Source organism: Sarcophilus harrisii, chromosome 5 (genome assembly GCF_902635505.1).
Source record: "Sarcophilus harrisii chromosome 5, mSarHar1.11, whole genome shotgun sequence".
Lineage (NCBI taxonomy): Eukaryota > Metazoa > Chordata > Mammalia > Dasyuromorphia > Dasyuridae > Sarcophilus > Sarcophilus harrisii.
Window position 1 is genome coordinate 231,162,664 of NC_045430.1, and position 25,210 is coordinate 231,187,873.

At 35.1% G+C, this 25,210-nt stretch overlaps 1 protein-coding gene and 2 long non-coding RNA genes across 7 annotated transcripts in view; 1 reads left to right on the forward strand and 2 right to left on the reverse strand.

Annotated features, from left to right (window-relative positions):
* Positions 1 to 518: 518 nt before the first annotated feature.
* Positions 519 to 5,280, reverse strand: LOC116419466. Its single transcript, XR_004229793.1, has 4 exons — positions 5,210 to 5,280; positions 3,025 to 3,127; positions 1,340 to 1,470; positions 519 to 628 (listed from the first exon to the last, which is right to left on the reverse strand). It is a non-coding gene; the product is annotated as an uncharacterized LOC116419466 (long non-coding RNA).
* LOC116419465 overlaps positions 5,182 to 25,210 on the forward strand; it is a 132,800-nt gene continuing 112,771 nt past the window's right edge. For both annotated transcript variants that reach the window (XR_004229791.1, XR_004229792.1), the window contains exon 1: positions 5,182 to 6,069. This is a non-coding gene — a long non-coding RNA (uncharacterized LOC116419465). The remainder of the gene's footprint in view (positions 6,070 to 25,210) is intronic.
* ARMC3 (armadillo repeat containing 3) overlaps positions 15,179 to 25,210 on the reverse strand; it is a 131,822-nt gene continuing 121,790 nt past the window's right edge. For 3 of the 4 annotated variants that reach the window (XM_031939869.1, XM_012551246.2, XM_031939870.1), the window contains 4 exons: positions 24,708 to 24,758; positions 21,818 to 22,015; positions 19,503 to 19,665; positions 15,179 to 16,023 (listed from right to left, as the gene is read on the reverse strand). In XM_031939869.1, the coding sequence (XP_031795729.1) occupies positions 15,814 to 16,023; positions 19,503 to 19,665; positions 21,818 to 22,015; positions 24,708 to 24,758 (622 nt within the window). In that variant the 3' untranslated portion in view covers positions 15,179 to 15,813. The remainder of the gene's footprint in view (positions 16,024 to 19,502; positions 19,666 to 21,817; positions 22,016 to 24,707; positions 24,759 to 25,210) is intronic. The other variant, XM_031939868.1, reaches the window with a different exon arrangement.

The window sequence follows — 25,210 nt, forward strand, 5'->3', positions numbered from 1 at the left end:
CATAATGTAACTTCAGCCTATTTTTTTAGGCTGATAATAGACATTTGCCATCACTCACACACACTGTATTCCAAACAAATTGAATTCTTGTTGCTCCTCATGCACAACATTCCACTGTGTCTTTTTGCCTTTACTCAGAATTAAATGCCTTTTTTTTCTTCTACTTCATGTAATCTGTTCTTCCCTTTATTCTACTTCCTAAAAGAGACCTTTCTGATTCTGAACTCCATACCAAATCATTTTCGGATATATTTTGTTTTTTCTTTTTTGTTTATATATCATTTTACCTCCGCTCTTATTTCATTTTTAATAGTTCCTTTTTTGTCAAATAAGATAATGATTATAAAACACTTAGCACAGTAAGCATCATATAAATATTAGCTATTATTATATAGTATATCCTTAATAAATAAGTATTTAATGAAAGGGAATTGAGTAATATCTTTAAAAATTATCAATAGCTTTTTATTTTTCAAAATACATGCAAAAATTGTTTTCAACACTTACCCTTGCAAAATTCTGTGTTCCAAATTCCTCTTCCTCCCTTCTTCTCACCTCCCTCCCCTAGGCAGCAAGTAATCCAATATAGTGTAAAACACGTGCAGGAATTGAGTAATATCAATGAAACCTGGAAAGATACATCATCCATAGAATTTCTATTTTATCTGTTGGAGGCTTTCTTAAATTTGGTGCTAACCAGTGCAGTATTTGAGCTGTCAAACCATTAGGTCTTACTCTTGTCCCTTTGGACCCCTTTAGGATTAGTTGAACAGAGCTCCAGGTCTGCCTGTAAAAAGATGTACTCAAGATGATTAGGAGAATAAAAAAATCTCTATTCTCTTCTGGGATAATGAGAACAAGTAATAATGAAAATCTTGTTTTCCTGCTCCTGTCTTAAGCCAATAAATCAATCATCTAGTGAGCATTATAATAGAGAATTTAGAAGCAGTCCTTGCCTTCAAGGGGAGAATGATCTCTGGGGGATTGGAAGGGTGGTGATGATGTAACAAGGGGAAATAAATAATGACAACTGTCAATGTGTGAGTTAAATAAATGTCTCAATATCAATTAACTTTTGATGGTATGACCTGGCTTTAGTGGGAAATTCTGGGCATTTTACAAGTACTAAATCTAATGTAATTATAAATCATGGTGAAAATGTAAAATACATCCTGCCTTCTCTCATGTAATTGACTCACATCAGAATACTTTTCATTCATGTATTCCTGTGTGTGTGCGTATGTGTGTGTTTGTAACATTATGTCTCTTTCTGAGTTTTTCTTTCTCTCTTGTGACAGAGATGCCAAATTTATATGAAAAAATGAAAGAAAACAGTCACCAGGTAGATGTTCTTCACTACTTCAGCTTCCTGGCCTCTGGCTAATGAAGAGATCTGTCCTTTCTTCTGGACTCATTTTTTACCTTAGTCCTCAGCTAGATTTTTCAGATCTAAGAAATGCTTTTTGGTCTCTGTAGAAAATAGAAATAGAATTTTATAGCTATACCTATAACATGCCAATATAGTAACCAAGAACTAAAAGAAATCAGATGGCAGATATAAATGAAATTTAATGAAAATGGGTTCACTTTTCTTGCTTTTCCTTTGGGGTCTATTAGAAATTTGTATCAGTGGGTAAATAATGCATTTGGAGAAGGTGACCGTTATCAGGAGGGAAAGGGTTTTGCAGAGATAAATGCCAGGCAGAGATATTAAAGTTATTGTGAAAAGGGAAAATTTTTTTCTAAAATTTTTTAGAAGTTAAATTTTTTTTAACTAAACAGAACTGAAGTATGATTCAGGTAATAATAAGCTTGTGAATCAATTCTGTTCTTTCTTGATTCTGATGAAGCATCTTGGAGCATGCTGAGTTAGTTTCCTTTTTATTAACTTCTTAGTCAATATTATTGGCAAGTTTTATGCTGCATTTTGGCAAGACCCTTTATTGCTTTAGATGAGTAAGAAAAAACAGGTAAGGAAAGAGTCCTGATCTTTCCAGATCAAGAGTTCATTTTATTAGCCTGCATAATAATCTTCAAGGGAATAGAAAGTCAACCTACATTTTATTAAGCCTTTACTATATGCTAGACTATGTGATAAACATTGGGAGTACAAATGCAAATAAAAAGAAAGATAACCTCTGCCCTCTCTTCCTCTCTTCCCCCTTTCCCCTTCTTTCCTCATTTTTCCTCCAACTCTCTCTTCTCTCTCTCCCTCTCCTACTTCCTCTCTCTCTCCTCCGCTTCTCTCTCCCTCTCCTTCTTTTCCTTTTTTTCCCCTTCCTTCTTCTTCCTTCTTCCCTCTCCATTTCCCTCCTTCCCCTTTCCTTTCTCTCCCCCAAATCCCATTAGTTTGCTTACCATCTCTATTCTGTATTTATAGTAAACTTGTTGAAAATAGAACTCTTTTCCCCCTAAGACTATCCTCCCTTCAAACGTCCCTCTTTTTGTTGAGATTATCATCATCTTTCTAGTCATTACAATTTATAGCCTTGTAATCTTCTTTGACTCTTGTCCTTGAATTTGCAAATCTAATCAGTTGTTATATCTTGCAATCCACCTTCACAGAATCTTTTCTATTGATCTTCAGGTCCTTATTGCTTTTCATTTTAACTAAATTTCTTTCCCTGCTTCCATTCTCTCCCCTTTATAATCTTTCTCCCACATGACTGCCAAACTGATTGTTCTAAAATACAGATCTGACCATTCTACTCAAAAATTCTTTAGTGACTTCCTAAAGGATAAAATATCAAATCCTTATAGCAATTCAAAGATCTGATTCTAAATTAAGTTTATTATGAACACGACTCTTTCCAACAATGAGATGACTGATGCTAGCTCCAATGATGTGACGAAGAGAGAGAGCCATCTACAACCAGGACTGTGGGAACTGAGTGTGGATCACAACATAGCATTCTCACTCTTTTTGTTGTTGTTCGCTTGCATAACGACTGTCATAATTAAAGAAGTTATCTTATAAAGATATATAGATTCAAATAGAAGTAGTATATTATTGGTCATACTTACTAAATCATGTTGCTGATACTCAATTCCATGAACCAATTATGCAAAATTTTTGTTGAAATTCAGCTAGTAGATTTCCATTTCTCCTAATGTCAATTAGTTGTTCCTGCAAAGAAAAACAAACAAACAAAAATCAGGTATTTCATTTTTATGATTTAACAGATGAGTTCAAAGCCCATTGAATTTCTTCATTTGGAGATAAATATAGAAAATTATTTTTCCAAGTTCTTTAAAGTATAAAGGTATAAGGTTTTTTGTTTGTTTTTTAAAGGAAACACATTTTTGCCCCCAGCAAATTAGATATAAGAGAGTATTTCAGGAGTGAAAATGATCAACTGTTCCAGTGCTTTAGAGAAGTCAAGAAAGATGGCGATTGAAAAAAAAGATGGTAAGATATGGCAGTTAAGAGATCACTGGTCACTTTGAAGAAGGAAGCTTTGAGTTCAAGGATAACTGGGAATAATTGGGAAATGAGGCCGAAAACAGGGATACATTTATTTTTTGCATCCACAATGCATCTCATTCATATCCAATTTTCTCCTATCAAAATATGAAAATTTTTCTTGTAGAGTTCTTATTCAATGAACTCTGCCTCAGGCACTAAGCCCATCTGAGAATCATTGAAGCAACTGGAAGCTCTGTGATGATAGGGAGCAGACATGAGGTGCTGGAGGTGGGCCAGGCAAGAAATTTGCCTAAACAACTTCAGTACCTGAATCAAGTAAGGTAAGCTTATGATGGCCTACCAATACCAGGGAAGACCAGTGAGAGGAATAGCCTGTAATGGCTGATATGTGTCAGACGTGGGATTTTTAACTTACATCTTCCTAATCCCCAGCCTCCCAGGGGTCCTCAAACTTTTTAAATAGGGGGCCCGTTCACTGTCCCTCAGACCGTTGGAGGGCCAGACTATAGTAAAAACAAAAACTTTGTTTTGTGGGCCTTTAAATAAAGAAACTTCATAGCCCTGGGTGAGGGGGATAAACGTCCTCAGCTGCCGCATCTGGCCTGCGGGCTGTAGTTTGAGGACCCCTGCAGTCCCTACAAATACATCCTGTTCTTTGTCTGTACTTCGTATTTACTTATACATATATACATACAGCTTCTTCTAAATAAAATACAGGCTTCTGAAAAAATAGGATTTATTGATCTTTATCTTTGAATTCCCAGCAATTACTATTCTTCTTTACATTTAACAAATACTTTACAAAGATATATCCAATTTAACCAATAAGTGAATTGTAACAATTCACTTATAAAACGTCTATCAGGCTTAACAAAATTTTTCTAAAAGAAGGAATTAAAAAATCAAAGGGAGAACAGAGTCACACCTACTCTGATTTTTCAAAAGGAATAACCCCAAACAGAAAAACCCTAATAGACTATCATTTGATTTAGATGTCAGATATGTATGTACTTTGGAAGAATGTTTCAGCTGTTCCAGCTGGTATGATTAATGACTACTGAAAGTGTAGATTCCATTTGTTTACCAGCTGTTCTTGGGGGAAATGAAATGCGACTTTCTCAAGATAACCCAAAAATCTGATTCTCTACAGAGTGATGAGGACTGATTCCTATGAATTGGCTCATAGAACTTTATACTTTTACTTCATTTTTCAAATCCAGAATCAGTAACTACTATTGGATTTGAAGTTTCATTAATTGTTGGGTGGGATTAACAGCTTCTAGCTGGGGTTTGAACATTGTAATGCAAACATCCACCACCTCCTGTTTCTTGAAAAAAAAAAAAAAAACAAACTAGGCAAGCTTCAAAAAAAACATCATTTCTCCCCATTTCCAACCTTACCCTTATTACCCCAATAAATTCCTAAGTACTGGAGTTAGGTTCAACCAATAAAAAAATCAAATGTGCCCATTTTTCTTTATTAATAGTAACATAGGTACATATGGTTATACACACATTTACACTCTCTCTACATATATGAGTTATATAAATTATAATAAAAGTTAATAATGCAAGAAAAGCAAAAGGAACACTGAATAAATAGTAGTCTTAAACTACAAAACCATAATATTATATAGAAAGAAAGAGATTGAGAATAAGCTGTAATATGGCTGGAGAAAGTGGAATGAAAGTCAACAGTCTTTTAGAATTCTCTGGCCAGCTAGACTGGAACTATTTTGCATAGAACAGAGGGGTTCCTGGGGTTAAAAACAGTTTCTTTACCTTAGTGTCTCTTGATCCCCTTTCCCTTTCAGCAAATAGAACTTTAGGAAGATTACCTTATTCACGGGGTATAAGTCCTAAAAATTAAAATAGATTTCAGAATTTGAATTATGTGACAGTTGGATTGAGATGATGGTTCAGTTTAAAAGTTCAGTTCAGTTTAGATGAAAAGAAGCAGTTAGTAGGACAGTTCTAAAAAGTAGTCAAAGGGTGAGAGGGTTTTGCCCAAGCTTCCTGGGGCAGTCTGGTCAGCAAGGAACTTCCTTAGCTATTGGAGGCGAGAGTTGATTGGGAAATCTTTGGAAATCTTCATAGCTATTGGCCAAGAAACCTTGCTAGGACAGCCAGTTAAGAAGGTTGGAAGGAAACCTTCTAGAAAACAGCTGAGAAGTTTAACCATGATTGGCTAAAAAATAATTGTTAGCTTAACCTAGATAAAGGTTTACTAAACAGACAACTTCTAGGTCAGAGTTTCAAGTGGCACAGAAAATAGCAATTCTTTGGAGAACTTAGCTCAGACAGAGGAAAAAAATGGAAAGAACATTTGAGCCACTTGAAACATCCTTGGGCTGCCATCTACAGAGAGAGGCTTATTAGCCATAGCATTTCCCACTGGATAGTGAAGGTTAAAAGAACTAATACAAGTGTAGCCACAGCATCCCCAGTTTTTTTTTTTTCTCAGTGTGTGGATAAATGCTAAAGATAAATGGAGTCAACAAATAGCTAGATTAGAGGACAACACCTGATGACAAAGGAACATGGAGCAGTAGCTGGTGGTGATGAGGAGAAAGCAGGAGATATCTGGTGGAGGAAAACAAAGATCAATAAAAGGCATGAAATGCAGCTTTGCGGTGTCAGAGGTATGTGTTGTCTCTTCATGCATGTACCTTATAATGCTCCCTCTGTATGCATACCCTTATGTCTGGATCTCCATTTTTGGTTATTACATGTATAATATCTGTAAAGATACTTTTCTTATTGAGTATATGCATTCATAAGTGGTACAGTAGGTAGAGCTCTGGGCTTGGAGTCAGGAAAACCTGAGTTCATTCAAATCCAGCCTTAGACATTTACTAGCTGTGTGACCCTGGGTAAATTACTTAATCCTATTTGCCTCAATTTCTTCATCTGTAATGAGCTGGATAAGGAAATAGCAAATCATTCCAATGACTTTGCTAAGAAAACCTCATATTGGGGTCCCAAAGAGTTGGATATAACTCAAATGACAAAACAACAACAAATATATACATTCATAGAAAGGCCTCACATGTGAGAATATTCTTATATTACCTTCTTTACATTGCTATTTAAAATGCTTTTGTTATAAGCTAATAAATCTATTTTTAAAGACCATTGTCTTTGATGACTGGTTAAAAAAAAGTAAAACAAATTGTTGGGGACTTATGAAATTTTTTCAGGACAGGAGTCTAACCCATAAAATATCTATAATCTAGAGAAAAGAGCTATAACTAAAGAAGAAGAAAGCATCCACAGACTACATCCTAAAAATCCATTATGGATTTCCATTTTGGATGCTGTGTGCATTTCAGGATCTATTGGAGGAATTTTCATTTGGCACTTCCATTTTGGATGTCCTAGTTATATATGGCTCGATTGGAGAAAATTATTTTTTGGTTTTCAGGCTGGGATTAGATGGCTGGGTTTCCTGATATGTTTTTATAAGCCAGACAAACTATTTGCTTAACTCTCATATTGTTTCATACACAAATTCAATTGAAATATTTCTTATTTATATGGTAATCAAGTAGTGGATTAAAAACAAAACAACAAAAACCTCCAGATGGATATTAAGCTTCTGAAGTACTGATGTGTAGCAATCCATGTAGATACATCCAGAGAACTGTTAGAGTGTCTCATGGCTTAAGAGACAAGAATATTGAAAGTTCTGTGAGAGTGTGATAGATTCTTTAGGAAAATGAGAAGTACTTTCTAAACACTATAGAGACAGATCAGATTCCATTTGTTTTGGGGAAATTACCTAAGTAAACTATTTTCAAATTCTTGGTGAGCTAAAAATATTTGATTATACATGGAAACTGATCACTTGAGTCTGTCCTCTTGCCTAGAGAGCTTGAAGTCTTACTGAGGTAGTCTTTGACAAAAATAAGAACATGGGACTGAGCACAGAAATCACTCCATACCCTATGATTGACTTCATTATCAATCATGCATGGGTTTTTGACATCAATAAATATGAACTTTGCTGCACTGAAATAATCTTCCTTGCTTCTGTTGTCCTTGAATGCGTGGCAGTGGGGAAAAAGTAAAACAAAAACATAAAACCAAAAATGGTCTAGCTTCTTGTAAATAAAGATTCTTTTTTTTGGCGGGGGGGGGGGGAGAGGTATTTATTTTTTTATAGCTTTTCATTTACAAGATACATGCATGGGTAATTTTTCAGCATTGACAGTTGCACAACCTTTTGTTCCAGTTTTTCCTCTCCTTCCCCCCATCCCCACCCCAGATGGCAGGTAGACCAATACATGTTAAATATGTTAAAATATATGTTAAATACAATATATGTATACATGTCCACACAGTTATTTTGTTGCACAAGAAGAATTGGACTTTGAAATAATGTACAATTAACCTGTGAAGGAAATCAAAAATGCAAGTAGACAAAAACAAATTGGGATTGGGAATTTCTATGTAGTGATTCACACTCATCTCCCAGAGTTCTTTTGCTGGGTGTAACTGGTTCTATTCATTGTTGGACAAATGGAACTGATTTGGTTCATCTCATTGCTGGAGATGGCCACATTGATCAGGACTGATCATTATATGGTATTTTTGTTGAAGTATATAATGATCTCCTGGTCCTGCTCATTTCACTCAGCATCAGTTTATGCAAGTCTCTCTAAGCCTTTCTGAAATGATCAAGCTGGTCATTTCTTACAGAACAATAATATTCCATAATATTCATATACCGCAATTTATTCAGCCATTCTCCAATTGAGGGGCATCCACTCAGTTTCCAATTTCTGGCCACTACAAAGAGAGCTGCCACAAACATTCTTGCACATACAGGTTCCTTTCTCTTCTTTAAGATCTCTTTGGGATAGAAACCCATAGAAACACTGCTGGATCAAAGGGTATGCATAGTTTGATAACTTTTTGAGCATAGTTCCAAATCAATCTCCAGAATGGCTGGAAGTGTTCACAGTTCCACCAACAATGTATCAGTGTCCCAGTTTTCCCACATGGGGAGGGGGTATTTGTGACAGAGTCTATCACAGTAGCTGATACATAGTAGGTGCTTAATAAGTACTTGATTGATGATAGAGAATGAAGAAAGGTATAAAAGCTGAGAAACATGGACCTGATCCTAGGGTATTCAAGTTTTATTTTTGAGAAGGTCCTTTTCTGTTGAGAGAGCTTCAGAGATTAAAGATATATAATAAAATTACATATATATATATATATATATATATATATATATATATAGGACTATTACTAATCCCATATATTGGAAGAAGCTCAAGTTCATCATCAGCAAGAGAATAAAACTTTTTCCACTAAGAAATATTGGAATGCAAGAAAAGAGACTATTGAAAACTCTCCATGAAAATTTTTTTTTAAAGTTGGGAAACTTTCTGGTTGATAAAGTAGTCCCACAGGTTGGTTGCACTCCCACAAAGGTAGTACAGTGAAACTATTATCCATTAACATAAGATGATGTAGCCCCACAAAGAGTGCAACCCTTTTTCAAATACTTAATTTTTTCCCAATCAAAAGGAGTGTATCTTCTCCTTTTTTGACCTGAAGAGTCAAGCTCTTCAGACACAGGGTATGCATTTATTAAATCAGATACATCCTGTCCTTCATTTTTTGCCTTAACCAATGCTTTTGTAATCTTGTCAGAGGCTGCTTAATAGGTGGTTCTGTTTGTGTCACTGCCTCTCCCCCTCCTCCTCCCTCCACCCATGAAGGGTTAATTGAGGGAAATAGGTCAGGAGATGTGGAATGGCCTAATTTCTCCTGCTGTGAAGTATCACACCTAAAATTGTACTTAACTCCATTCTTATCTGATTCTTCATCCTTTTCACCTAATTTAGTTGGCTCTTCCTACTCCTGCTCTTTCATCTTTTTCTTTATTGTATAACTTATATAATTTCTTAAAGCCAGTTGTATTAAATTGCATGTATAAAGTGTATTTTTGGAAATTGAGTTTGGATTGGAATTGCAGTATTCACTTAGTTCCTCTCCAACTAATTTCCACTCTTCTGGATTCAATTCTTTTTCCTTAGAGAACCAAGGAGATGTGTACTGTACAGTTTCTAAAAGTTCAGTGATCTGCTCCCAAATTATAATCAAACCTTGGCTTTTCATAAGTCTGACAATGCTCTCTGCACATTTTCCTTGAATTGGAAAAGAAGGCTGTTTTATAAACATCTGTCCTATTTTAGCTGAACAACTAGTTTAGTCCTTTAACAAAGTTTCCTTGTCTGTTTTTGTACTCACCCTAATTTCTGGGTCAAGGAGACTTTTCCACTGAAATCAGGATCAGAGATTTTTCTACTGAAATGAATAGATTGTATCTGTCCCACATTCGGGCGCCAAAACGTAATATTCTTCTCTAAAATATAATGTTCTCTAGGAGCAGGTTTCTTGGGGAGCGTCTGGAGGTAGCCTTAGTTTCAGTTCAGAGTAATAATCACCTCAAATTCAGCCAGGAGTTAATGTCCAAATTCTTTATTGTATCCTCCAAAATCTTATCTCCTTCACTTGGGGCTCAGCTAGTGTTCTGGAGGCCTTCTGGATCTTGGTTTCAGTGTTCTCCACAGGACAGCCTGCCACCCCTTCTCTGTATTCCTTTGTTCTGCCTGACTGCTGTCTCTGGTTTGTGAATCATCTTGACTCAATCCTGGCTTGTGAATCTTCCAGAGTCAATCCTGGTTGAGGCTCCCAACTTATATATGCTCTCTTAAAGGTGTGAATCTTGTGGAACTGTAGTGAGGACTAAGTACATCTAGAGAACTGTTAAGCACCCTGATAAACAACCATTATCTCTATCAATTCCACTGACTTAGCACCTTGTAAGAATTCTAACACTAGGTAATCCTAGGTTCTAGGATTTTAGGGCAGTTTTCTTTAATAGTTTCTTGAAACATGGTGGCTAGGCTTTTTCTGTGATCGTGATTTTCAAGTAGTCTAATAATGCTTAAATTTTCTTTATCTTTTTTCCATTTTAGTTGATTTTTTTCTGATGAGATATTTCACATTTTATTTTTTCATTCTTTTGAGTTTTTGTATTGTTTCGTCAATCTTAGGGAGTTGTCCAATTCTCATTTTAAAGAAATTATTTTCTTTGGTAATATGTGTAATTGCTTTTCCATTTGACGTATTATAATTTTTAAGGAGTTCTTTTCTTCACTGAATTTTTGTGCCTCTTTTACTTTTAGTCTAGTCTTTTTTTTTTTTTTTTTCTGAGACAATTGGGGTTAAGTGACTTGCCCAGGGTCACACAGGAAGTGTTAAGTGTCTGAGACCAGATTTGAATTGAGTCCTCCTGACTTCAGGCCTGATGCTCTATCCACTGAGCCACCTAGCTGCCTCTCTAGTCAATTTTTTTTAAAAGATATTTTCTTCAGGATTTTTTGTGCCTCTTTTACTAAGCCTCATTCTCTTTTCATAAATTTCTTGCATGGCTCTCATTTCTTTTCTCATTTTTCCTCTGCCACTTTTATTCCTTTCTTTAACTCTTCCAGGAATTCTTGTTGAAGTTGTGTCCAATTAGTATTTTTCTTTGAGGCTATTTTGTAGATCTTTTCACATTACTGTCTTCTTTTGAGTTTCTTGATCTTCCCTGCCACTGTACGAGCTTTTTATGGTGAGTTCTTTTTATTGTTGTTTGTTTGTTTTCCTAAGTTCTTTTTATTGTTGTTTGTTTGTTTTCCTGTCTGTTTCTTGACTTTTAACTTTATGTTAAGTTAGGCTCTACTCATGTAGGGGTGGGAAGGCACACCCCAAACCTATTTTCCTTTTCATAATTTTATTATTATTATTATAACTTCTTATTTACAAGATATATACATGGGTAATTTTTCAGCATTGACAATTGCAAAACCTTTTGTTCCAATTTTTCCCCTCCTTTCCCTTACCCCCCTCCCCCAGATGACAGGTAGACCAATACATGTATGTTAAATATGTTAAAATGTATGTTAAATTCAATACATATATATAATATATGTGTGTATATGTGTATACACACACACATATCCATATAGTTATTTTGCTGCACAATTAAGAATCAGACTTTGAAATAATGTACAATTTACCTGTGAAGGAAATCAAAAATGCAAGCGGACAAAACCAGAGGGATTGGAAATGCTATGTAGTGGTTCACACTCATCTCCCAGAGTTCTTTCGTTGGGTGTAGCTGGTTCTATTCATTATTGCACAAATGGAACTGATTTGGTTCATCTCACTGTTGAAGAGGGCCACGGCCATCAGAATTGATCATCATCATAGTATTGTTGTTGAAGTATATAATGATCTCCTGGTCCTGCTCGTTTCACTCAGCATCAGTTCATATAAATCTCTCCAGGCCTTTCTGAAATCATCCTGCTGATCATTTCTTATAAAACGATAATATTCCATAATATTCACATACCACAATTTATTCAGCCATTCTCCAATTGATGGGCATCCACTCAGTTTCCAGTTTCTGACCACTACAAACAGGGCTGCCACAAATATTCGTGCACATACAGGTCCCTTTCTCTTCTTTAAGATCTCTTTGGGATATAAGCCCAGTAGTAACACTGCTGGATCAAAAGGTATGCACAGTTTGATAACTTTTTGAGCATAGTTCCAAATTGCTCTCCAGAATGGCTGGATGTATTCACAATTCCATCAACAATGTATCAGGGTCCCTGTTTTCCCACATCCCCTCCAACATGCTGCATTATCTTTCCCTGTCATTCTAGCCAGTCTGACAGGTATGTAGTGGTATCTCAGAGTTGTCTTAATTTGGTTTTCTCTGATTAATAATGACTTGGAGCATCTTTTCATATGGCTAGAAATAGTTTCAATTTCTTTGTCTGAGAATTGTCTGTCCATATCCTCAGTCATTGCCATTTTCCTAAAACAGAGTAGCTACTGGAGCAACATTAAAAGTTTCTTTGTAACATATCTCCATTCCTTTTCCTTTTAGGAAATCGAACCCCGAGATTTGTCTTACCCAGAGATATGTATTAAATCTGAAGAGTAGAAGAGATTTATGACCATTAGGTTACAGTTGAACTAAAAGATTGGTGGGCAGGAATAGTGGTGACATATTAGAGAACAGTTCAGTTAAAAAGAATTCAGTTCATTTCAGAGTTCAGAAGAACAGGGAAAAAGTGGGGAGGTATGGAAATAAAAATATTGTAAAAGTAAATGTTGAAAACTAAAAACAATTTTTTAAAAGAATGTTAAATAAATGAGGAATTGAGGGCCTCGGAAGTTGTGACTTCCTTCACGTCACCCAGTAGTAAGCAGCAAAATCTGGATCAGAACTCAGGTGTCCTAATTATAAACCTTTTTGAGGCAGACAGGAAGTGTAATCCAGATCCAACGTGTTCATCTAATTTCCTTGTTTTACAGATAAGTAAATCAAGGCAAATGAATGCTCTTTTTGGGTGTTTAAAGTTCTTCATTATCAGACCTATTCCTACTTTCCTAGCTGTCTTACATCTTATTCCCTTCTCCATATCTCCAGGGACCTTGGGCTTCTTACTACTCAGTCTCCTGATTCAACATTTTCACTTGCTGTTTCTCATGCCTGGAATTTCCTCCCTCTTCACCTCCATTTCCAGGTTTACTTAAAGCCCCAGAAAAAATTTCACTCTCTACAAGAGACCTTTCCCAGTCTTAACTTCAGTGCCTTCCTTCAATTTGTCATATATATATATATATATATATATATATATATATATATATATATCTTGAGTGTACATAGTTGTTTGTAGTTGCATATGTTGTTTTCCTTCTTAGACTATTATAAGCTTCTTGAAAGCATGAACTGTTTTGCTTTTCTTTGTATCCTCAGTTTGGCACAGAGTAGGATAGGAGCGTAATAAATGCTTGTTGACTTAACTAAAGGGTAGCTAGATGTCGATATAAAATGCATAAAGTGCTGGAGTTGTTAGGAGGATTGATCTTGAATTCAAATAAGGCCTCAGAGACTTTTTAGCTGTTGTGACTCTAGTCAAGTCACTTAACCCTGTTTGCCTCAGTTTGCTCATCTGGAAAAATGAGCTGGTTAAGGAAATGGCAAACTGCTCCAGTATCTTTGCCAATACCACCCCAAATGGGTGGTCAGAAAGAATTGTATCTAACTAACTGGAATGAATCAATAACATCAGCAAATGACTTAAATGACTTTTTCAGAGTTACATAGCTCACAAATAGTAGAATTGGAATTGCAAACCAGGTCTTCTAACTATACATTAAGTGCCCCAAATTTTCACTATATCCAGTCTATATTTAGATTTTTAAAATAAGGAACTTGGGTAATTTTTTTTCAAACATAGAAAAAAGTAGACTAGATGATAGACTAGGTGGATCCACATTTAATAGTGCTTTTCTAAAAACTGGTTGCCAGGACCCAAAGAGTAGTCATCGATGAATGGATCTGTATTGGCTAGGAAAACTCTAGTAGTGTGTTCTCATTCTTTTTAAAGTTTGTATTAATTACTTAGGTGAAATGTAGGTATAAACATATCATCCCCTATTGAATAAAAACTAGTAACTTCCTAACAAACACTTTCAGAATTTAACATGAAATCTTCACTTTGGAGTTGTTTAAACTTGGGCACTTTCTTAACCTTTCCAGTCTTTTAAAACCTTATTAACCCCCTCCCCAAATACACCAGTATCTAGTACTACAGATTTCCTTACTGCTCCTTACAGAAGACACTCCATCTCTAGACTTGGAACATTCTCGTTACTGCCCTTCTGTTCCATGCCACGTATTTTCTTTCTCACTGTCTCCACATCCTGATTTCTCCAATTTTAAAGGCTATGCTAAAATCTCACCTTCTGGAAGACTTTCCTGATTCCTTTAATTCTTGTGCCTTGTGAAATTGGCTCCATTTTTTCTTAGGGTATATCATTTGTATATGGTTGTTTGTATGACATCTCTCCCATGAGACTGGGAACTCCTTGGTACCAGGTCTGTTTTGTCTTTCTTTTCATCTCTAGAGCTCAGCACGGTGACATATAAAAGGTGCTGAATAATAAAAGTCCATGAAACTATGAGGAATTGTTAATGAACTTGTACTATGGAATCTGGAGCCAAAAATACCTAATGATTTTCTGAATCCAGTAAGGTAAAATGTGATAGGGATCTACAGTAGGCTTCAAAAACTCTTAAGTTCACAAGTAGAAGATGACATGAGGCTAGGTGGTAACAATTTAGATGAAACATAAATAAAACATGGGTTTATATTAATAAAAGTATCGTGTCTTAATGAAGGTAGGATGCACAATTACTTTGGGCCAAAATTTCAAGAACGACAATTCTGAAAAAGGATTTAGATTGGTCTCCAAGGCACAAAATTTGTTCACTTATTTTTTTGTTTGTTTTTGCTACATATCAATGTAAGATATGTATCCTGTATAACTATGCTTTGGTTTTTCATAGAACATGACAAAATGATAGTGGTTTGGTTTCTTTGGAAAAGAAAATTACAATTTGAGCCTTAATTTATGATATTAATTATCTAATCTACATCTACAGAAATAATTTTTTATTCTGAAACACTTATATCTTGGAGCTGGTCACATTGCTATTGAATATGTGGGATTACATTCTGACTAATCATTTAAAAAGTATAATTGCATCTTAATTTTCCATTTAAACTAACAATATACATTCTATTATATTCCTATTTCTCAATGAAAACTTAGAAATTTAGTAACTAAATATGTTTTTATCAGTGTTAAAATAAATCAGAAAATTGCTTTTGTGATCAAAGAAAATTTTATTTCTAAGCTAATACAGTTAAAACAACAAAAACTTATTTTCTAGAAACAAACAACAGTTGTAGTACCTTGAATAACTTTCAACCATGGTCATAGTAGGTAGCCTCTCAAAATGATTTTTTTTTCTTGAAAAGGAAACATCACAAAATATACCTACAAGATAAAACTATAGTGAAATTCTCAATGGTAGTGAGCCAAAGACTATTAAAAAACAACTAGACTGATTTAATCCAAAGTGTTTGTGAGGCATTCTGGGTATAAAATAGTAACAATATTAAGGATGCTTAATGAGGCATTATTATCACACTTGATACAATGGCTGAGATCATTTGGACTTGAATACAGAATGACAGATACTTTTCTGGGGGAGGGGGAATAAACCAGAGAACTAGCTTAAGTGATAACAAAATATGTAATTTAGAGGAGAAAAAAACATAAAACAACACAAAGTTTATGAACTTGTAACTAATGGTCTATAATCAGAAGTGCAAAATAAAAGTTGAATTAGGTTCCTTAACATTCTGAGACTAGAGAAAAATTCTGTTGCTTTAATGAAACAAAGGAAAACTATATGTTTCACAGGGAATATGTGTCAAACATTATGACAATTTGGATTAAAGAAATTTGTAGAACTCCGCCTCTTGACTTCTTGTCTTCAACAGAGCACCAGGCTCAAACATTAGATCAATAATAAATTCTTCAGGACGAGGTAGCAATCCAGTCACGCCTTTATATGATTCTTCAACTAATTTAACTTCGTTCCAAGCTCTGTTGTATTCTCCTCGGACTAAAGTGGCACCGATCCCAATTTTGTCAGCTAAAGCCTATGAAAGAAAACAGCCATAAAATAAGAGGATGTATTGGAGAGGGGGAGGTGGTAGAATTGGGAGCAGAGACCATTAGTTGTTTAAAAAACAACTCAGCATACTGAATTGATACTGGCAAACTAGTTTGTCCACGGCATTGGTGAAGGAGAAGAGCTAACTTGCCATAATGTAGGAACAAGTTAATTTTGATAATTTTTTGAAAATTTCTATATGACACAAATACCTTTGCTGGAATGTTTTTAAAAAATTAATTTCATAGAGAAGACTGGAAAGATGATGGAAAGGAGTGTGAGGATGCTTTAAATTCTAAAGCGAAGGTTTTAAATTTGATTCTGAAGGTTATAGGGAGTCAATGAATTTTATTAAAAGGTGTGACAGTGAGACTGTTTTAAGATGATTGATTCTTGGATAATTCTCTGATCAATATATATATATATAGATTAAGTCACATTGGTTATGAGTGTCATAAGGTTATATTTGAACTCAGGTCCTCCTGACTTCAGGGCTGGTAATCTATCCACTGCGCCACTTAGATGCCCCTAATTCTTTGATCTAAACATTCTGTGCCCTTGAACATCTTACTGAAGCTCCTGGGAAACTACCTCAAAATTATCCTCCTTTGGCTAATTCTGACCTAAGGAGTCTTGGAAGATCATTAACTCTAGAATGTTAAGGTTTTTTTTCCAAGCCCATATATTTCTCATATGTTTATATCTAGACTTGAACTGGAAAATTTAAGGCAGAGACGTTTCTAAACAGGAGTTCTAAGAAATAGAAATCGCTCCAAGTTTTAATGGCAATTTCTTTGATTCCTCACAACATTTAAAAAGTGGTAAATTATTGTTAATGTTTAGATACTATAATTTTTTGGATTTGCTAAAATTTTTAATGTCTCAAAAGTAGTTACATTTTCTGCTATTGGAATCTCAACAAATATTATTAGCAAAATAGTGGCTTAATACATATAGCATGAGAAAGATGGTAGATTTTTACCACCATGGTATAGTGAACATACCACTAGTTACTTAGCCAAGGAGGTCTGGGTTCAATTTTCCTCTCGACTCATATTGGTTTGGGATCCTGAGCAAGTCCTTGAATTCTAGGGAGTTCTATCTAGGCAATTCTTCAGAAAAGTTCCCTTTTATTAATGCAGCTACTGGAGTAGTCCCTATCCCTATCCTATATGAAGGCTCTATCATGTGTGTCTTCCTCATGTATTTTTCTCCCTTAAAGAATTTTGAGAAAAAAAATCAACAACAATTCTTCTACTACGGCTGTGTTCTTTAAAACCAATACTGTTAACAAAAATATCAATGAACACAATCTGCTTTCTCTTTGATAGGAAGAACAAAGTTAAAAACTGCTTTCCAAGACCAAGAGATTGGTAGTTCTGATTTGCTCCTGTCCAACTGCTTCTTTTCCTCCCTCTCTCCCTCTCTCATTCCTATAAGATTCAACCTTGGGAGATCATAGGATCATAGATCTCAAATTGGAAGGGCCCTTAAAATTTGTTTAGTCTCACTCTTTCATCTCATAAAAGAGAAACTGAGGTTATAAGTGATTTTCTTATGACATGGTTGTAAATGGCAGGGTCTCTGATTCCTGACCTACCCTTTCCCCTGAATCATGCTGCAACAATTCTTTCCTTTTGAGTGGAAAAACATGGTGGTTCTGGAGATTTGAGGCTGAATGTGTGATCATGGGCAAACCAAAGGACCTTATACCATTGTACCATCCAGGTGGATGGTAGGGTTTTCATAGGCAACTGGTGGTACAATAAATAAAGCACTAGGGCCAGAGTTAGAAAGACCTGAGTGCAGATTCAGCCTTTTGTCACTAGCTGTGTGACCCTGGGTAATTGTCTCTGCTTGCAACAGTAAAATGAGACTAACACTACCCTTGTCTCTTTGTAGGGCTATTGTGAGGATTAAATGAAATATTTGTTAAAAGCACCTGGTACACACACACATTGCAATAAGCATTGCCTACAGTTAAAGCCCAAGGTCACAGGGAGTAAGGATGATTCCAATAAGCTTTCAACTGAGACAGGCTTTCCAATTACTGCTTTGGTGGTGGTTCTGTGTGTTTGAGGACAACCAAAATAGCATCACTATGTTCAAGTCAAGTTCCAGTGTGCCCAACTGTGGCTAATCAGACCAGCTTGAGTTTGGGATGCTCTGCCACAGGTTGGACACGAGTATTGCATGCTTGGATGAACCACTTATTTTTTCCTTAGTTTCCTTCTCTGTAAAATAAGAAGGTTGGGCAAGATCATTTCTAGGACTCCTCCCAATTGTCAATCCTTATCTATAGATCCCTAAGCATGACCTTTCAATTACTTGCTGATCATCCCACCCCTCATCCCTTTCATTGTCTTTTTATCCCCCCCCCCCAGTATTTCAATTAAAAGCAGAAAGTAGAAATTGACAAAAGGGAGAAATTATAAGAAGCTTTATTAATTGCAGTAACTCTGGATAAAGTGCTGCTCTTCAATAAACAAGGAAGGTGCAGAGAGCAATTGGGGACCAGGATCCAGATGATCCCATAATTCCCCAATGCATCCATATGTTAGAGTGAAATGTCAAGAAGCAACATAAAGGCAACAACTAATGAGAGTAAACAAGATAATTAGATCCTTTCTTAGAAAAAGTGAGCTATGCTTTTTCATTTATCTTTTTAAGAAGGTATTAAACAAGTATACAGACATTCATCTTTAGCTTGGAAGAAAATGCCTTTTGTGAGTAAATTATTAATGCATATTTCCTTTTAAAAAATGAAATTGGGCTCCGAGATGACATGAATCAGTTTCAGAAATTTTCACCAAAAAAACTTTCCCCCCCCCCCCCCTCACATAGCAATTCTATAGCTACAGGTCCTCACAGCAACAATTACCAGGGCTGTTTTGAAGGGGAAAAAACCACCCTCTTTGTCTTAATTAACTTGCTAACTGAAGCAAAGGCTGATTTTACTGCCTGAATTATCCAGATAATTGCCAGACCCTTCACCTCAGTTTGTGCTGACTAGCTGAGACCATAAAATGAGTAAGATTAAATGACTTTGTTGGGGGAGAGGGGAAGCTAGAGAAAGTGCCAGGCTACCTCTGATGTAGTGGGAATGCTCTCTTTTTTCAGGGATTAAGGAGATAGAGGTTTGAGCCACAGATGGGGAACCACATGGAATGGCTTAAAGACAACCAAGAACTAACTACCCAGGTTGAAAGGAGATATCCAGGCCACTTGTGCAAAGGCCTGTAGTTCAGGCCACAAGCAACAGGAATGAAAGGAAGTATGTTTGCTTCCTGTTGTATGGTGTGAAAGATTTCAGCACCCAACATTATGATGTCATTTGGCTTGGCTTGGGTGACACAAATTACTACATGATGAATCCAAAGCAACTGTGCTCTAAAGTTTGCCATGACTTCATTCTTTTTTCTCAGTGATTCCAATGATATTTATGAGTTAGACATCTCAACAAACCTTGAAAAGCAGAGCTCGATGGTAGAAGGTTCCTTTCTTGATATATCCTATAGGTACAATATTGGATCTTAGTTGAAATTTTACTTCGCTTATGTGAAGTTCCCACTTGAATTCATGCAGCAACTTTTTTGAAATTGGACCACCCATTTTTTCGGCCACAAACCTTTCAAGTTGAGAGAAAATAAATCAGTTTTAGAGATCTTACTGATGATCTTTTATAGCATAATTATATGTATACAAATAGAAATGACATTTTACATAAAAAACTCCCTATGATTTTTAAAAATTGTTTAATGACTGATTTAATTTAACATTAAATCAATTAATTAATTAATGAATTAAGTAGAATTTTGCCATGTCTGAATGGTCTGCAAGGTCCATTGTTGTATTAATTAATTCATTAAATGTGAAAAAAGCATTTTGAAAATTAATGATAATTTCTCAATTGTTAGAAACCCAGACAAAAATCAGTTCCACATGATCACATATAAAATTCAAAATGAATTCAAGAACATGTAAAGATCTGTAAAATGATGATAATATTATGTTTGATATTATATTACATGATACAGTATGATAACATTAATTTTTAAAACATTTGAGTGATTTAAGCTGTAATCCTGCACCTAATTCATAGCTTGTTCTTTCAAGGAACTTGAGACAAGATAGAAGTATTTTTCTAGAAGTATCTATACACACACACACACACACACACACACACACAAACACACACACACACACACTGGCCCACATCTCTGAGCTCACATGGACAGGATTCAATTATGCAGAATTCTCAATAATGGCTTGTTTTTTACCCCCACCCAGGGAAAACGGGGAATATCTGAATTTGGTTCACAGCTATCTCTTTGGTATTAGGATCTTTCTTTTGGGGCCTTTCAAGTTCCCATTCCAGGAAAGTCAGGATTATAAGAATATTAAGTCAAACACAATTTGTTAAAAGGCACATGAAGGATGGAGGACTAATATTGAAGTCTGGTTAGCAAAAGAATAGTTATAGGCCAATTAGCACTGTCTTATTCACTGTTATTAGGGTTCAGGGAATGGTCCAGTGTCAACTGACTTCTTCCATTTTTCTATCATTTGTATGTTCACTCAGTTCACTCCCTTGCTCCAGTTCCAAAGTTCTGAGATGTTTCTCTAATTTTGTTTATATAGCAAAGGGGTTAATTATTTTTTGGATATATGATAGAAAAAATTAAAAGTCCATCTTTTTCCTGCCCCAAAATTAAAAGTCCATCTTTTTCCTGCTCAAAAATTACAAGTCCATCTTTTTCCTGCCCTTCCCCTTTTTCCTAGTTAGTTTATGGTTTGCTCAAACAAGAATTTATTAAATACAAACTATATTACTGGCACTAGCTGGGTACTAGGAAAACAAATTAAGCAGTAAGATAGGGAAACAAATTAAGCAGTAAGACAATCTCAATTCTCAAGGAACTTATATCATATCATATCATATCATATTATATTATATTATATGACCGAGTAGATTTTATTTCCTTTTATATATTTTATATTACTTATATTTTTATTTTCCCTTAATTTAATGTTAATGCTTTAAAGAGAAAAAAATTGGTAATACCAATATTTGGCATGTATTAGACAGCTAATAAGTCTTTGCATTGATTGGTTGTCATCAAGAATAACTGGTACAAATAGGATGCTACTAAATGATGGAGAAGGTTGGAGCCTTTCTTAGTAGCCACCAATAGTAGCCACCAAGAATTCAGGGACACCAGCTAGTCTGTTCATCCCATTTCTCAAATGAGGGCTCTACAGACCCTAAGTACAGCATACTGCTTGCTCTATGTACAATCCTAGTTACGGTTCTGCTGCATTCCACATCCCAAAAAGTATACCATCATATTGGGAAATGCTACCTCTTTTTGACCTATCATGTCTCTTTCATACAAAATATACCTTTGTAGAACCATGCTCTAGTTAGTGGTCTCAGCCTCAGTGACCCACAATTGCTCTTTTCTATAGAGAGTATTAATTTTATACAATTTCCAATTCAAATTTTTTAAACTCCCCATTAGTAGAATCAAATCAAGACTTCTAATGAAGTCATTGAAGTAGATTTAACTATGGTTAACAAAAATGCAAATCACTTTAAATAAGGAATAAATTAAGTTCACTTAGGTCCAAAGTTAAATAGGAGTTTCCTAGTGAGAAATACTTCTGTATGGGCAGAAATGATCCATGTAAGGGAATACATACAGTAAGCTTAACATATTTGTACAATTGTTTCTCCCAAACAATTGTACAAACATTAAAGTTTTTAAAAAACCACTTACTTTGCAAGTGTCTCAATCTGTGTCTTGAGATCAGTTATAGGCAGAATTGTTCTGGATATCTCAGTAATATAATTGCAAAACTCATTGTCACTAGGAGGACACCATTCTTTGTCAGTGCTGGATTCTACAATTTTGGCTAAAGCTGCCACTTCCTCTTCCTCCTTGTTTTTTTCTTCTTCTTTCTTTCCTTTTCCCTTTCTTTGGGGAAAAAATGAATTAAATTAAATTCAGCAAATACTCACTTAATGCTTATTATGCATGTGTGGCAGTGTGGATAAAATATAAGAAATTATTTGATCCCTGCCCACAGGAAACTTACAGGTTAGTAATAGAAGTAAAATAAAATCAGATCTCCCCAAAATTTAGAAGAAAAAAACCCAAATTCAAGAAACGGTACCGAGTAAAGCCTTAATAGTAAAATAAAATATTTCAAAGCTCAGCTCAGAATTATAAAAAAACTATAATCATGTATAATTGTATGTGTCTGCCTCTTTTTTGATAGTGCTTTTGAGCATCTAGACCAGTAACAAGTTAGATTAAATTACAAAAGGTGCAATTCCAGGTATGTATTAAAGAAGGTCAGGAAGACTTCTCCAACTCCTTCCAACACCTATGTGTCACAGATGCCAACACCTTTTGTAATTCACATAGTAATGCATGTTCCTCTGCTGAAATACAAACATCATGAGGGTAACACACAAAATCTTATTTATTGCTTTCATGTTAATGTAAATTAGTTTCTCAAATCCTTCCAGGTAGAATCTGGGCTAGTCAAGGATGCCTTGAGACATGATTTCAGTGAGGTGTTAAGAGGAATATTGGGAAGAAAGGAGGGAAAGACAGATGGAGAAAAATTTCAACTACTCTCTAGTTTTCACCGCAGCCAGAATTGATTCTTAGCTTTGAAAACTGTACCTTTGCTTACTTAGGCTTCTGACTATAATAATATAAGTATAAGAAAACATAAAAGATTAGATTAGTTAAATAATAACTAATGATAACAAGATACAAATATGTTCTTCAAAATTATTAATAAATATTTCCCCCATCAATAATTAACTTTGTAGTTGGGTCCTAGTCTTACTAGTTCATTGTGTGACCTTATTCCATCTTTCTCAGCTTCAGGTTTCTGTGGGTGCTAAATGATTTATAATGTATCTTTCCAGCTCTAAAATTCTATGATTCTTTGTCGACATTTTTTTAATTGAATCTCAAATAACAGTTCTTAATCCTTTGGCTTTAAGTAGATCTTTACCCCAAGTTCTCTGTCAGTCATTTTAATAATGGCTAAACAAGTGCAATCAAAGAGATCATATTTAAAGAAATCTGAAGTCAATAGTTTTGTAAAGCAAAAATAAGTTAAAAGTGCAAATTTAAATTATTTTACAAACTATATACAAATTAATTAATTTAAATTAATTAAATATAAGCTATGTTTTCTTTTGTATTTACATTTCTCTAAATATATGTATACATATTCATAAAATGAACTATAATATTTAAATTGCTTTTATTGTAGAGCAGAGGCTTGGAAAATCTTGTGAAGCCTATGGATGGATACCTTCTTAGGATAATGTTTTTTAGTTAGAGAAGTAAAAAAAAGATTTAATTTTTTCCCCTCTCAGTTCACAGACTACCCTGAAATTTATCCATAGGCCTCTTGGATATCCATGGACCCAGGGCTAAGAGCTTCCATTCTGGAGCAACAAAAAAAGTTAATGATTATCTTTAACTATGTGCCATAAAGATTAAGAAAATAGTTTTTGTTAGGCCTAGAGAGGCAGAGATTTTCTAAGATCTGGGTCTGCCTCACTTCTACATGGAATAAATTTGGGTATTTTTAGTTGATGAGCTAACTTAAAATGCCAAAAAATTCTCCAAATAATAAAGGTGACTGACATTCTATCCCTGTCTCCTTTTCTTACCTGCTCTCTTCTCAATTCCCTTAATGTAGATGTTACTCAAAAGTCATTCTTTGATGATCTTTTCTCTCATTACTCTTTCCTTTGGCAATCTCATTTATTCCTTTAATGTTAACCATCATGTCTATGAAAATGACTCTCAGATCTGTTTTTCAAATTCCAAACCTACCTTTCCATTTGTTTACAAGACATTTCCACCTGTTTATTTTATCGACATTACAGGCTCCACGTTTAGCATACTGATCTTTTTCACTAAAACTCTTCTTCATGAAGGTCATTTCTGCTGGTGGTACCAATATCTGCTCTACCTAACTCAATAATAATAATAGCATTTCTAGAGTGCTTTAAAGGTTTCCAAAGCACTTTTTTATGCATTAGCTCATTTGGATCTCAAATTCCTCATCTGTAACTGAGACTGGAAGAAGTGAAAAGTATCTGTGTGACACTGATTATTTAAACCCAGATGTTCCTGATTCCATGTATATGACTTTATCTACAAGATCACCTACCTACAAGATCACCTACCGTGGCTTTGTCTTTGACTCTTCTCTTTCTCATCACTTCTCCATATTCAATGAATTGAAAAATTCTGTTAATTCTTCTAAAATACCTTTTGGATTCATACTTTTCCCTCTTTATTTCCACTCCCAGACCCACATTACCATCTGCCTGTATTGCCACAACAGCTTCCTAATCTGACTTGTTACTTCCAATCTCTTTCCCTTCCAATCTACCTTTCATATAGTTCCCAGAATAAACACATATATACAAACACACAAAAACACGCTCACACAAGTGAATTTTTCATCTCCCTGCTCAAGAAGGCTCATTCGCTCCTGTCTCATTTAGATTATTTTGCCAACCATTAAAGCACAATCCAGGCTATCCCATCTTGCCAGCCTGAACTCCTGTTACTTTCTCAACATTTTACATGATCTACATTCCAGTCAAATACATTTACTCATTACCTGAATATGCTCTGTGTTCTCCTACTTGTGAGCCTTTGCTCCTGATGGTCTCTATGTTTGGAAATGAAAGGAAAACCACAAGTTAGGGCATCAGATGAGAAAGGTATGGGGAAACCCAATGTGTGTCTTTGCAAGACAGAGAAGAAAGGATCACGTGGTTCCTATCAGAAATATGCAGCCTTACTTTGGTCTTAGGGTGTTCTCAATTCTGGGGGTTAGTGATTTGAGTCTGATGCAGAACTGAGAATCAAATGTGGATTTATAGTCTTCCAAATACGATCATAATAATTTTTGTATTCTGTACATAGCTTTTCAAGCTATATGTGACCTTAGAGTTTAGCCAAAATTGCAAGTTCCTAGCCATATCTCTTGTTTTTCAAGTAAATTTAATCATTAGTTGGAGAAAAGAACAGTTAGAAAGGAGAAACTCATTGGTAGAAACTCTTGATGCTCAGTTTTATCATCCACGAGAAACCAATGTTTAATCTCACATTATCTCATTT